The sequence below is a fragment of the Hevea brasiliensis genome, chromosome 2, assembly GCF_030052815.1.
Source record: "Hevea brasiliensis isolate MT/VB/25A 57/8 chromosome 2, ASM3005281v1, whole genome shotgun sequence".
NCBI classification, from domain to species: Eukaryota; Viridiplantae; Streptophyta; class Magnoliopsida; order Malpighiales; family Euphorbiaceae; genus Hevea; species Hevea brasiliensis.
The window spans coordinates 113,313,290-113,327,596 of NC_079494.1; the positions used below are offsets into that span (position 1 = coordinate 113,313,290).

Genomic DNA, 14,307 nt, shown 5'->3' on the forward strand with positions numbered 1-14,307 from the left:
ATAATAATAAAAAAATATAATTTATTGTTGGGGGTGTTAGAATAAGTTTAATATTAATATTTTAAAAAATTATTATAATAATATATTATTTTACTTAATTAAAAAAATTAAAATAAATAAATAAATCATAAATAATAAATAATATTTTATTTACGACTTTTTATTTAATTTTTTTAATTTATAGGTTAATCCATATTTCTCCCTAAAATAAAATGCGCAACACACCATACCAATTCTCAAGCCCCAGCACAGAAATAAACCAGCCCTGTCTTCTCTCAGGTCATCGTTCGAGCCCCAAGGCCCTCACCCACTCTTTGTCTCCTTCTCGCCGCTCGGGTAATGTCTTTCTTCTTCATTTCGAGATGACAGCTCTTTTACACACGATTCCAATCGTACTGTGTTTCTATTCTATTTAACATTTTGCATGTTTTCATCGCGACGCCTATTTGCCCAATTCGAATAGAGTTAAAGGTAGTAATCCATAGAACAATGCGATTTATATATTATATCCACCTTCTTTCTCGTTTAGTTTCGATTGAATAGTTTATCGGAGACTAAAATTTCATTAGCTAAGCCAACTGACAAGAGTATAGGCTTTTTATGGACTTATGGGTTAAGGGAAACTCATGCTTAGTGGTTTTAACAATTATTTTGTGCAGAACTTATTGGTATATCAGTGTTTCATACTTTTATTTTTGGGATAGGCATGCTGCTCTTACGTGCAGTTTGGATATGTTCACAAGATAGTTGACTCAATCCAATCTGTAACTCCACTGATACTTTTAATTCTTACTGCAAGTGTAAAATTTGTACTTGTAGACTACAATTTAGTATCTTGTTAAGTTATTGTTGATTATTCCTTTTTTTTTTTTGGAGTGGGGCGCGGGGTGGCTGGGTTATTGTTCTTCGATCGGTCTTCCTAGATGATGGTCTGGTGCGGCTTGTGTTGGTAATGCAGGAGCTTGACGTAATTTAACTTTATTTTGGATGGCAACAAGGACGGATATAGTTGATGATGATGATGACTTTACTGAAATTTACAAGGAATACACTGGTCCTCCAGGATCTACTACCAATAATGCACAAGATAGGTCAAAAGCAAATAAAAGGTCCCACGCCGGCTCTGATGAGGAAGAGGAACCTCGGGACCCAAATGCTGTGCCGACTGATTTCACTAGCCGAGAAGCTAAGGTTTGGGAAGCTAAATCAAAAGCTACGGAGCGGAATTGGAAGAAAAGGAAAGAAGAAGAAATGATTTGCAAAATATGTGGAGAATCAGGCCACTTTACTCAGGTATTGTTTTCTTCTTGGCAAATACCTTAGTACCTTACCAATTTTATTTATTGGTGAATGGTGAATAATGTAAATTACTGTTACATTTGACATCAAATATCTTACAAAGATATTCACATGAATTCATTGCTTTATGCTTTGTATTTTATAATAATTACTATTTTTTTAATTTCTAATTTGTTGGCAGCTTGACTACAAAACTGTTTCTATATATGCTAAGAGTGACTTTATTTTTAAGCTGCTTTTTTTTTTTTTTTTCAAGTGTAGTGTAGATCAAAGCTCATGTTAGCCTTTGAATGACTAATTTGGACCAGGCTTAGAACCAGGAATGGTGCCTAGACTCATGCATTTCTCATGAACTTCTCATTGGTTCTAGATTGCTTAGATTTTCTTTAAAAGGTTTTAACATATTATTTTACTTTTTTTTTCCTTCCTACTATTGATGCCATTAACACTTGATCTTTCTGTTCAAGTACGTTGCTGGGTAATTCTAATTCACACGCTTAATAGAGAGATACCTTCTTTCTTCTTCCTTCCCCAACCCACCCCCATGCCCTTATTCTTTTTTGTCTTTGAGTTTAAATGTTGTGTATGCCATCCGCCACATATACAGGGATGCCCCTCCACTCTTGGAGCAAATCGCAAGTCTCAAGATTTCTTTGAAAGGGTTCCTGCAAGAGAAAAGCATGTAAGGGCCCTTTTCACTGAGAAAGTGATAAGGAGGATTGAAAAGGTTATTGACTGCAAAATTAAAATGGAGGAGAAATTTATAATTGTTAGTGGCAAGGACAGGTTAATTTTGGCGAAAGGCGTTGATGCTGTGCACAAGGTCGTTAAAGGGGAGGGTGATCAGAAGGGTTCTTCTAGTTCCCACAGGAGCAGATCTAGGTCGCCTGATCGAAGTCCTGTTGGATCACGATTGCAACGCTCAGAATCCCAAAGGTCTTATACAGTTCACCCACGTAATACATCACAGTATCAACAAAGATTTGGTAGACAAGACAAGATTGTGGAAGATCGCATTCGTGAGGATATGCAGAAGTTTTCTAGGGGTTCTCCACAAGGTAGGGACAGCATAGGGTTTGTTTTATGGCATCCTTATTCCTTAGAAAACTGGTAAACCAATTTTCATAGCTTTTAGGCCCAACATACTTTCCTATGTACTTATTAAAGGTCATTTTGGGATTTCTGAATTCTTAATGGTAATGCTTGTTGCTCATCCTTTGTTTGCAGCAAGAGGTAAGTTCTTAGCTTCAAGCATAATGTGTAGGATTCTGAAGTATTTTCGTGGGTGGGTCTGAATTGATCGGATTGACGACAAAACGAAATTATTTACTGAAAGCATATTTGGGCTTGTTTGCAACGGATGGGTTCTCTGTGTGAATGTTAAATAGCATGTTGTTAAAGCTGCCATCTAGCATCTCGAATCAAGTGCTTAACATACTCTTCATTTCATGAAGCTTATGGTAATGATGGTGGTAGAAGTCGTTCAAGCCATTCTAAATCTCCTGCACACCCCCCTTACGCTGGCAACTCATATGGTTCATATGGTGGTCACAATCAAAGTGTGAGTGGTTATAGAAGTGATGAGGGGAATACCGAGAGACAGGGACCTGATTTGCAATCTGGTCGTCAATTTGAATACTCAACCTTCCCTCAGACATTAGAAGAACTAGAGTTGGAGTATAAGAGGGAGGTGATGCAACTTGGTAGAATTCGTGATAAGGAAGAAGATGAAGAGAATAGTAAGCATCGTGAGGTAATAAATCTATCTTTTTAACACTGTACTTTGGTCTTTGGGTTTCAATTGTAGTTGGCTATTTGACTAACCTGCAAAAAAATGTAATTTGGATTCCATGCCTATACTTGAACAAGCAAGACCCAGCTAAATAGTTTTGGCTAATGTGAATTAGGGTTAATGCTTATAATTTTATGGGACATTTACCTGTAACTGTTTGCTTAATGTTTGAACCATTGAATCCTTTTTGTCCATAGTGTATGAAATATGAATATTATCTCTATTAGGGTTGCAATCTGTCCAATGAATTTATTTCTTTCAAATCAAAGGAACAATAAATCCTGTCTGTTCATATTCATGTTCTTTTCCTGTTTTGTGTTGTAACTAGGTTGAAGTTGGAGGGGCCATGTTGCTTATTAATTAGTGTGATCTGTCTGCGAATGAATCATTGTCTTAAATAAACATTAAACTTTTTGTTCCTATAAAATCTACAAGTCCTGTCCTTTATAATTTAAGAGATGTTACCATGGTGTCTTTATCATTTGTGAAAATGCTAATGTGTCCTAAAATACTCTTTTTTTCTGTACTGTATAAGGAAATTCTGATAGTTGTTTTGTCTTGTGAATTTTAGACTATCAATGAGATGAGAGAGAATTGCATGAAGAAACTGGCTGTACTGAGGGGCACACATACAAGACAGTGGGAGGAATTTCTTCAAGTTGAAGCTCAGAGACGTCAACAGCAGTCATGCCAACAAATGCCCACATCAGGTTTTAGTGGTTATAAGCAGCACGTTTTCTGTGATTATGATGGCTCCACCAATCCTCACTACCCTGGGGCTGGTTTACCAATGGATTCAAGGGTCAGGTACCCAAATCATGTGGAAAATTATTCTTCAAGGCCCCATGATGGATATGGTGAGTTCCAGCGTCAGAGGCGTGAAGATTTTGGAAAAGCTTACAATCGATACTAAATTCATGTAATGGAAATGATTTTGGTGAGTTGTCTGTCTTTGGTTGTGTAAAGAAAGACTAATTATTGTCTTTTCTTTTTGTTTATCCCCTCAAATTTTGATTGTCCCCTCACAATCTTGTTACATCCATTATCTTTCCAAAATTCACAGCCGATTTTACCATACTATAAGAGGCCTCTGTTTGTGGCTATGGATGGGAAAATATCATTCAATTCTGCATTCTCTAACTGCAATTGTTTCGTACACAGTGCACAGGAGGGTGCAGTTTCTGTAACTTCTATTAGGTTTTTGGTTGGGCAGGCAGACGTTGGGATTCTTTTTTGTGGGCATTGCTGATTTTATGATGATTATTCTGCCTTAGCTTAAATTTCTATTCCAAACAGTTTCAGGGTTCAGAAAATGGTCGTTTACAAGTGATCCACAGGGCACGCCCCAAATCTAGGTTTGTATGATTGATATTAATCAACCTTAACAAGGGAATGCTCCGACACATTTTTGATGTTGTAGGATTGATTCAATTTCAATTAGTGGTTCATTTCTGTTCAGAACTTCTTTGTTGTATGGAAGTGGTGTAATTTTCTTGATAGGTGTGGCAATATTAAGAAGTTGCAATCTCCTAAATGGATGTTGTTTGCATCAATGGATTACTATTGACAGACTTTTCAACTCAGATTCTGTTGATGCATATACTGTTTGAAGAAATTCACTTGTACATTCATAGATGCAATGCGCTAATTACACACAACATGTAAGTTTTCTTCATGATTGCTGCGTAATTCTAATTTTCCTTCATAGTTGCTGTGTAATTCTATGTCAAAACTGCGTCAAACAAGCTAACAAAGGAAGCCAATGTGGGTATTATGTTTCTTTAGCCTAAAAAGAAGCATAGATATTCACTTGCAAACATAATTAGAGACTGTTGAACTGCGTAATTCCTTTCACATTCATTGTAGGCTCTGCATGTGCCACACATAAGCTCTGAACTGACATCATTGTACAAGCTTTATGGTAAATCAGTTGGTGAATCTGCGTTGAATCTTTGGTTTGATGTTCCATTTGGCTTTCTTGCCCAAGCGGTGAGGCATGTGATTGCATAGTCTGAACTTTGAAATATAAAAATACAGCAGTGTGGTATAAGGGCTGTGATCTAGCTGAGTTGATTCAAGTTAATGTGGTGTATCATGCAGATTCAACTCTATTAGAAAATATGATTAGAGGTCAATTGAATTTTATTTTTTCATATTTGAATTCGACTCCACCTTGATGCGAAAGCTGGAATGAGCTCAAGTTTGAGCTCAATTTGAAAAGTGATTATTAAGTGCTTGTGTATAATAGTATGACATAAAATATATTTTAAGCAAAATATTTGATTAGATATGTGAGCCATTCAAGGTGAGCAACGTAATGTTTGAACTTTGATTGACTCACAATTTGAAATTTTGAATTATTCAAGTTTAAATATCTAACAAGTTTACTTTGAGTAGCTGAATCATTTACACCACCCGCTGCCGAGGCCGCCTTCTTTTTTTTTTCAAGGCATTGTATACCCTCCCCTTCCTCTACAATGCCTTCCGCTCATCTCCTCACTTTTTATGCTTAACCGAGAGAGGAGAAGCAGAACTACTGCCCATTAACTACACTCTCGCTTGATGGCTTTGTTTTTCAGTTCCTCGAAATGCATCATTCATTCTTGAAATGGGCTTGTAAGCGTATTAATAGCCTCCATTGGAACTGGGAGAACTTAAGCAATTATTTTATGTTGTGCCTTGTGGCGCAGGATATAGTAGTGGATGTAGTTATTATAAGCTCAATCTTATGTAAAAATGACTTCATCAATTTTTAAATTAAAGGGTGCATCAACTTTCAAATTGAAGGATACCTTATATGGAAATCAGTTTAACTATTGTTAGATTAAATGCATTGATATTAATAGAGAGCAAGCCACCTTATGGTTTTCAGGTCATACTTTTCAGCTTCCATGCATATGACCTAAGGAAGACCCGTTAAATAGGAAATTGGAAATTTTTTAGTACCAGAAGAAGAAGAGGTAGGTTTCCCTGCTGAAAGAGCTAAGAGGGGTTAAGGCAAACACACAAATGATTTACTTCTTTGTGACTGATCGGCTCAAGTCGCAGATGCGTGGATTCCTAGCATTCTTAGGGAACAATATAGGGTCACTGGGCAGCAAATAATTGTAGGATTAGATCGTGAGTGGAGACCAAATGTCACAATGAATAACAGAATTACAGCCTTCTGTAGAAACCAAATGCATTATTATAGGGCTCTTCTACATTGACCACAGTACTTTTTGATCAATCTCAATACTGCTTTTGTTTTAGAGATGCATCTAAGTTAATGCAGCGTACGGGCTTAACTGTTAAAACAGTCTTGATATTCGAGTTCTTACTTTGAGACGATGGCCTTTTATATTCTACAGAAAACCTGGTCCGAAAGACATTGCTTCAAGCACATTTTTGCAGGAGTGATTGGCAATCCGTGTGCCAGATGTTATGCAGATTGAATGTGCTGCTATGGATGCTTACGCTTCCTACTCATAGTATTGGCTACACGCTGCTTAAAAACTAAAGATGTTCGTTGTTTTTAACTGTGGATTTGGGTTTGAACTAAAACTCATTGATTTGGTATGGATTATAAATGTTGCCATTTAGTGTTTTCTGGGTTTGTGTCAAATTGCTGTGTTTCACGTAATGAGTTACCTTATTTTATATGTTTGAATTTTATTTTTTTGGGTACTGTAGAATGAAAACTATGATTACTTTGAGAAATCACCACCCTTGCTAATCATGCAGCCATAGTAAAGAGATCGAATTGAGAGGACTTCTCTTAGGCTAAGCAGGGCGAACTCCCAACACATAGATTTTTAAAAATATATGCAATATAGAAAATATTTTTAATAAATTTTCACCAAAATTAGTAAGAAATAACATTGGGTCAATTTTATATTTTGAATTAATATATAAAAAGAGTTGAAAAAATATATAATTTATTTTCCTAAAAAAAAGTGTATAATTTATTTATAGAATTTTGTTTTAATATTTTAAATAATATGTAAAAATTTTAGATATATATAAAATATTTTATATTTAAATTTTATTAAATTGTGTATATAAAATAAAAATACTCTTAATTTATAATTAGCATTTCAATATTTCAATGAACTAAAACAATTATAAAATATCTTGATTATTAAAATTTATTTTTTATAATTAATTTTTTAATTTATAAGTATTTCAAATTTTAAATATTTTACATTATTATATTATAATAAGATGGCAAAATTTTTTTAAGGATCAATAATTAAAATTATATATATATATATATATATATATATATATATATATATGATTTTTTTTTTTTTTAACTGCAAATGTATTTGCATAAAGAAGTCCCATGGGGCACACTTACATGGAATGGGCTAGAAACATAAACAATATTAACAAAAGGCTTAAAGTAAAGTTTAGTAAATCACAATCTAAATAATAAATTCCTCAGTCCAGCTCCTATCCCTAGAAACCCTTAAGCAAAAAGGTTGAACACAATTATTTGTTCACCTACAGTGCTGCTGACATGAAGGAGGAGACTCAGCCACCCAACCATAAGCGATGTCGCACATCTCTTCGCGCGAAGCAAGACCATCGATTAAAATTAAAGAGGTACCTTTATCCCACAATTCAAAGAGCACAAAAGACGTACCCATAGGCCACTTATATGGTCCTGTCAATTTATTATAATTTTTTAAAGGCCTTTTCCTGTTTTAGATATTTCAGCATGAAATCTTCAAAAATCTATAGCTTATTAATTTGATTAATTAAAATATAAGAGAGATTTTCAAATTTATTTATTTAATAAAATTCCTTAAATTAACATAAAATATTAAATTTTGAAGGGAGCTTAAACCAAAAAAAAAGAAAAGACAGACATTCCACTAGAAGATTCTATTAAAATAAAATAAATATAATATAAAACTGATGGATTTAGTTAAAATTCATATCCACGTCAAAAGTACAAGGACTATTAAGGTATTGACAAATTCCTAATTATCATCTAATAAGAAATTTAAATCGGGATTAAAGGCCTGACACTCTTCGTGATTACCGGCAATTACCCTTTGCCGTCTTTGGACAAGCTGACACGTTCAACTTCAAAAATTCTACTTTTCGTCCACTAGCATCTTACAAGACAAAAACCTGCTACTGTTTCTCCTTTTTTTTTTTTTTTTAATTTCTTTTTAAGTAGATGGATAATTTTTGTTTGAAACTTGGGAGGTGAGGGTAACATATTTACATTTTTATGTTTGCAAAAAGCTCCAAATATAGGGATACATTTCGACGAAACCAGCTTACGATCCTCCGTTCACTGTCCTCGCTAAGGGCTTCTTCGCTTCCTTTAAAGGTGCATTTTTTTTTTGTTTATTTATTTAATAAAAGTTCTTTTTTTTTTTTTTTCTGCTTTAAGTTCTTATTGCCAAGTCAGTGGGTTTGGTTAGGCAATTCTTTGTTTTTGGTTAATGGGTTATGTTGAAGCTGCTTTAAGGGGGATGGTAAAGGGGGGAAAAATATTTCAGAAGTTTTCTGTGTTATGGGTCGTTTCATAGTTGATGATTATGTTTATTCTGCACTTTGTTTGGATACTGAATTGAAATCTCTAGTTAATCCTGATTCGTTTTCGAACGCAGGGATTTTTTTTTTAAATTGTTCCGGAATTGTGTCACATTTTTTGTCCTCATTAAAAAGTTCAACGATTTTCGTTATGATTGAGAGTTTGGGGATGGAGATCTTTTCTGAGTTACAGAATCAGTAGATTCCTTTTCTGCTTGTGAAACTGGTTTACCTAGCTGTTTGAGAATTTAACATTTGTGTAACTGCTTGGGTTGGGCTCTAATTTAGACTATTGATGATAAAAAGTGTTGTCTTTCTCTGAGCTTGAAAAATGTATCCTTTGATGAGCTTTATTTAAGGCAAGCACTGGACTTCTTTGATAAAATAACAGAACCTTCAACATATAAATGGGTGGGAACTGAGTTATAGAGATTTGCCTGGTATGATGGATCGTTTGGTTTCCAGAGAAAGAGAGCCTGAAGTAGATCTTGAAAGTGGAGGGACAACTAGTGAAGAGGATGGAACAAATGATCTTGTTTCAGCAAATAAACAAACCAAGAAAGTTTTAAATAGTGTTTGGAGTGGGCCTTTAGGTTTTGATGGATTGGGGAATTCTTCAAAATTTGGTGAGGATGCTGACGAGAATGTGGAGTTCTTGCTAGACAAGAATTCAGAAGGAAAAGAGGGTCAACAGCAAATTCCATTTGTGAATAAGAAGCTTCTGGAAGAGAAAAAGAAGAAAAAGAACTCAAGAAAGGCTCCCAAGCCACCCAGGCCTCCTAAAGGTCCATCACTGGATGCTGCTGACCAGAAGTTGGTGCAGGAAATCACCGAGCTTGCCATGAGAAAACGTGCCAGGATTGAACGAATCAGAGTGCTAAAAAAGATGAGAGGAGCAAAATCATCATCTTGGAACAGCAGCCTATATGCCATGGCGTTCACTGTTCTCTTCTTCCTTGTCCTCATCTTTCAAGGTACAGCGCATTCTGGAATTTGATTTGGGCTATTATTTACCTTGTACTGTCTGGTGCCAAGAATAGATGCAATTAATATGATATTGCATTGTTGTGGTTTAGTTGATAACTAAATTTCTTTATTTAAACGGGGAATGCAAAATTTGCCTCTTATCAGAACTCATAGCTGATTTCGTGCTTTACAAATATGCTTATGGCATAAGGCATTTGTATTTTGCCCTTGATAAGAACCTATAATTAGTTTCTAACTTTATGGTGTATGCTTTTGATAAGTTGGCCTATAATTAGTTTCTAACTTTATGGTGTATGCTTTTGATAAGTTGGTCCTACAAATATGCTTTTCATAACTCGTAACAATTATAAACTCTTGTGGCATTTGACCAGTTAACAAGCCCAATAAAATTCCCCCTGGACCCCAACCTTCACCCAGCCTATTTTTTCAGATGGAAATCATTGACAAGATTGTACATTGTCAAGGTTTCTTTAGTTCTCATGTATATTGCTAAAAATATGAACTTCAAACCACCACGTATTAAGCCTTCTTTGGCAAATTCAGTAAAATTCTCATTGCCATGAGATTGCACCTTGATGCCAAACTTACACCATATGCCTAGTTGCCTTAATAGTGGGTTTTCCCTTGAAAGATAATTACGTTTGTTTCTTTATAGGATATTGAAGCTGCAAAATTCTGGTCCTGATCTTTAGCTTGAATCATACTTCGTTTGCAATATTAATTAAGGGTTGAGAAAGATGTTAAATGACCAACTCCCATACTGTATATTCCTAAGTATCTGTGTGGATCTTAAATGCTAGGAAAATTTCACTATTTAAAGCTTTTATTTCCTCTAAAAGACAAACATGCAATTCCATGTCAATGCAAATGCATGAATCAGTTGGCAGAGAGTGTAAATCTGCAGCTAAATGGAGGTTTCGGCATTAAAGCACAAGAGGAACAGAATAAACAGCAAGTTTTTTGCCTCATTCATAATCCTTTAACTCACTGTAGTCCATAGCTTGTTGAATTTTCTGAAGCCACTATGCAGGATCTTGGCTAATGTGATTGTTTCTCTTGATGGGATCCTTTGGCCAGCTGTTTGTGATTTATTGCTTTAGCCATTATCAGAATACAAGATTTGAGTTGAGACACTTGGTCATTGAATTTTTCTCGCTAATGCTCAATCACGATTGACCTGGTGACCTGAAAAGGCATTCTTATGTTTGAAGTGCATCAGTTTAAGATTAGTCTTGAGAGTTAGCTTGCTCTATGTTAATCAGTTATAGCCTATTTCATTCTGAGTCTTTTCGTTCTAAACTATTTCCAAATGTCATATTGCTGTTGATTTATGTAGACAATTTAAGGTTCAAACGCTAGTTAGTCTCTCATGTGGAAGAGTTTTTAGTCTAATGTAGTACCAATATTCTACTAGGGCCTTTATATAGTTAATATGCTTAAAATTTTCTTGCAGGAATTTGCTCCAGAAACATTGGAAGCTTGTGTCTACAAGGGTCACCTGAGCCAGCAGTTACTGCAAGTGAAGATTTGATTTCAGTTCAATTTTACAAGAACGCTGCCTATGAAGGTGATGGACCTGGCTCTGGCTCTCCAAGGTGTGTATTCCTTGTAGTTGTTATTTTTTCAATATTCTTAATATTATCAATACGTTTTGTTGTGGTAGGCACGAATCTTTCTTACATACCGATTATGAGAATGCAAGAAGATATCAATATCTATCATTCATTTGTTAATCTTGCGTTGCCTGTACACAGTTTGGCAGGAGGACCAGTTTCGGGTTCAGGATTGAGTAAGAAGTAGAGTTGCCTAATCTTCTGTTCCATCTGTAAACTTTTGCTGACGTCTGCAGCATGGAAGCTGAGTTAGACTGAAATAACTTAAATCCCTTTTGTAAACTGAAGCTGAGGCAGCGTGCAATCTTTCAACCACTCTGATTTTTGTATATATTGGGCAGAAACCAAGTTTGGACTTTGGAGAGATGTTTGTAAAGTAAAGTTTGGTACAGTAATTAACTCGTATGGTTATTAGTGATTTTGCAGCTTGAAACTTTTGTTCCTTATTTCGTGCCAAATTTTGTGTTGCTATGTCGAACTATTTAATGAAATTAAGGAAAAAACCTAGAAAAAAATTAAAGAAATTTGCAAATTTCAGTTAAAAAAAAATTGTTCTAGCATTACATGTGTAACTAATGGCTAGGATAGTATAGGGCTAGGCCCAAGGACGACTAAAAGCCTATTTAGCATTGCTTTAAAACTATTGGTAAGAAAATTATTTTTTTATATATACAAGTTAGAGAGTATTAAAAAATAATTTAAAATTATATTTGATAAATTTTAATCATAAGAATACTAAATTAATAAAATAATTTTTTTCAAACTACTTTTTTCAATAGCATTTGAAATGGTATTTTTATTTAGAAAAATAATTTTTGCCTTTCAAATTCAATGCCAAACAGGTACTAATAAGCTCAGAGAGATCCCAGCACAACTTAAAATGGCAGCTTAACAACAGAATACAATGGAACATAGCTTTCAATAACAGGGACGACAGCGCCCCCCCTGAGCTTGAACTTGGGCTTTGCCAAATTCATCTCCAGTCTCCAATATAGGTAGGTTGCAGTGTCCCAGTAAATGAGAACAAGGTCTTAATGGCTCAAACTCCTCTAATTGTTCATGTCATCAAATGATTGGAGTTCCAATCCGCAGTAGTTCTGAGAAATAATTCTTCTAGATCACTGAAAACATCTCAGTTGGTTATTTCTTTCTAGAAGAGATCCAAGCATGAAGTATGAATTTTTAAGTTTGAAATCCCAAGGGCAAGCCAATGAAATGTGGAGAATGCTCTTTCTTTCGAATTCTTTCTCACTGGTGGAGACATTTCGCTATTTGCTTGTTCCCAATCAAGCAATAGCTATTGCTGCTTAGCTCAGGCCCAGGTAGATCCAGACCATCAGAGCTAATAATATCATAAGGTCTACCTTCTTCAAACACGTATGATTGAAATTTGAACAGACACTATATTTTTTTGGTTAATGAGATTACCAATGTTATTGCATTAAGAACATTTTCAATGTCATGTTCTGGCCCTGATCTGCATGAATCAAGCCATCTATTTTCTGCTGATATTATAAATTTTAAATCAATGCTACTTGATCATTTTTAATAGTATGAGACATCGATTTTGAACCACTGCCAAAATAAAATTTAGAAAAAAGAAACTTGATTAAACGTGAAAAGCCATCAACCTGAAGCTGCAATTACCAAACAAAAAACCAAATAGATAATCAATATCTAAGAGTTTGAATATTTCACCTTTTACACTTCAAGATAGACAATTCATGTCATGCCTATAATTCCAATCAATCTGGAAATTTTCAAATGGGAAGAAGGACATTTAAAAAAATCAATAAATAAAATTTAAAGAATCAAGAATGTGATAAATCAATAATGCCGACATGGGTATAAATGTTATCAATTCCAAGAAATAATAGTTCAAGAAGTTATCCATTATCTTTTTGGGTGGGGGATGAAATTGTGATTAGAGGCACATTTCAGAATAGCGATTTAAGCAAGAATGTCAAATTAAGAACGAGCCATGCTCTGTATTCAAAGCGGTTGATGGATATCCTGGACACGCCCATCCTGCAAACTGTTCACATGCACAAGCTTTCTTGGAAACAGGGGCATCACCTCCCCTCCTCATTTCCAAACTGTTCCAGAATTCAGACAAGTGAAGAAGAATTCTATACATTTTGTAGACAACAAACACTCCTTTTAGATACCTCGGATACTTGGGGTTTGATGTCATGCAAAACCGGCCAAAAAGCATTAGTTTTGAGCTAAAAATTAATCATATATCCTAAGACCCATCCTGCGACATTATGAAATGGGAAACAACACTTGTTTTGGACCACATTTTAGGATTCATCAATCATCATCCAGTTCTATTAAGGAAGCCTGAAGCCTTTCTCATTTGTCATAAAGGAAGGTATGTTGTTTGAGGGTTTGAGGTCCCTTAACCCGTTTTGCTTTGTCTTGGCGGCACCAGCTGCAACTACCTTTACCTATTTAGCCCATGCACTCACCTGCGCGTTATCCACGGGAGTTTGTAGGAAAGATACCGTGGTCGGCTCAAAAGCTTCCGAGTCAAACTGTTGACATTTTCTTCTTTTTCAAACTCTTAATTTACACTGCCTCGAGTCCTTTCAATTTAATATTGTTAGAATTATGATTCAAAATTTTAATGAAATTTGGAGAGATATTTTTTCTTAATTTGAGTATGAGAAATATTCTTCAATAAGATGGATAAATATTTCCTATAATGAGGAGAACTCTTATTTTAGTGTTATTCCTAAATTGAATAAAACTCCTAATCAGATAAGGACTGAGAGAAGGTTATTTGGCTTTTGTCCATTGAAAAAGGTGGCTTTTGGCCCATGGAGTGAGGATTTGGCAATTTTTGAGGATTTAGCTATGCTCATTGATGATGAGCACTTGCCCATTGCAATGGAGAGAGGCTTCAGCCTAAAGTAAGGATATATTATTCAAGATGAAGGAATTCTTGTCCATTGGTGAGAGGGCTCTTGTCCATATAGTTAAAGACACCCTTTGTGGTGTAGTGTTGTAATAGTAAATATATTGGGTTATGTCTAGATGAAACTGAGAGGGACTAACTAATATATTTATTATGAGCAGTTT

The 14,307-nt window shown here is 35.0% G+C and overlaps 2 protein-coding genes across 4 annotated transcripts; both read left to right on the top strand.

Annotated features, from left to right (window-relative positions):
- The first annotated feature begins 208 nt into the window (after nucleotides 1-208).
- Nucleotides 209-4,237, top strand: LOC110638545 (uncharacterized). 2 transcript variants are annotated; one of them, XM_058139591.1, is made up of 5 exons: nucleotides 209-336; nucleotides 959-1,293; nucleotides 1,907-2,357; nucleotides 2,754-3,052; nucleotides 3,663-4,237. In XM_058139591.1, the coding sequence occupies exons 2-5, from the start codon at nucleotides 988-990 to the stop codon at nucleotides 4,002-4,004; spliced, it is 1,398 nt and encodes a 465-aa protein (XP_057995574.1). In that variant the 5' UTR covers nucleotides 209-336; nucleotides 959-987; the 3' UTR covers nucleotides 4,005-4,237. The 2 variants fall into 2 exon arrangements, with proteins under 2 accessions (XP_057995574.1, XP_021644832.2); XM_021789140.2 differs by having other exon boundaries at nucleotides 216-471.
- A 4,015-nt stretch (nucleotides 4,238-8,252) lies between these two features.
- LOC131169120 (uncharacterized) lies at nucleotides 8,253-11,641 on the top strand. 2 transcript variants are annotated; one of them, XM_058139594.1, is made up of 4 exons: nucleotides 8,253-8,417; nucleotides 9,015-9,597; nucleotides 11,064-11,205; nucleotides 11,365-11,641. In XM_058139594.1, the coding sequence occupies exons 1-4, from the start codon at nucleotides 8,316-8,318 to the stop codon at nucleotides 11,408-11,410; spliced, it is 873 nt and encodes a 290-aa protein (XP_057995577.1). In that variant the 5' UTR covers nucleotides 8,253-8,315; the 3' UTR covers nucleotides 11,411-11,641. The 2 variants fall into 2 exon arrangements, with proteins under 2 accessions (XP_057995577.1, XP_057995580.1); XM_058139597.1 differs by having other exon boundaries at nucleotides 8,275-8,417; nucleotides 8,701-9,597.
- The last annotated feature ends 2,666 nt before the right edge of the window (nucleotides 11,642-14,307 follow it).

Coding starts and splice junctions, on each gene's coding strand:
- LOC110638545 (XM_058139591.1), top strand. CDS start 988: ATGGCAACAAGGACGGATATAGTTGATGATGATGATGACTTTACTGAA. Junction 2,358..2,753: donor TTCTAGGGGTTCTCCACAAG/GTAGGGACAGCA, acceptor CATTTCATGAAG/CTTATGGTAATGATGGTGGT. Junction 3,053..3,662: donor AGAATAGTAAGCATCGTGAG/GTAATAAATCTA, acceptor TGTGAATTTTAG/ACTATCAATGAGATGAGAGA.
- LOC131169120 (XM_058139594.1), top strand. CDS start 8,316: ATGTTTGCAAAAAGCTCCAAATATAGGGATACATTTCGACGAAACCAG. Junction 9,598..11,063: donor CCTTGTCCTCATCTTTCAAG/GTACAGCGCATT, acceptor ATTTTCTTGCAG/GAATTTGCTCCAGAAACATT. Junction 11,206..11,364: donor CCTGGCTCTGGCTCTCCAAG/GTGTGTATTCCT, acceptor GCCTGTACACAG/TTTGGCAGGAGGACCAGTTT.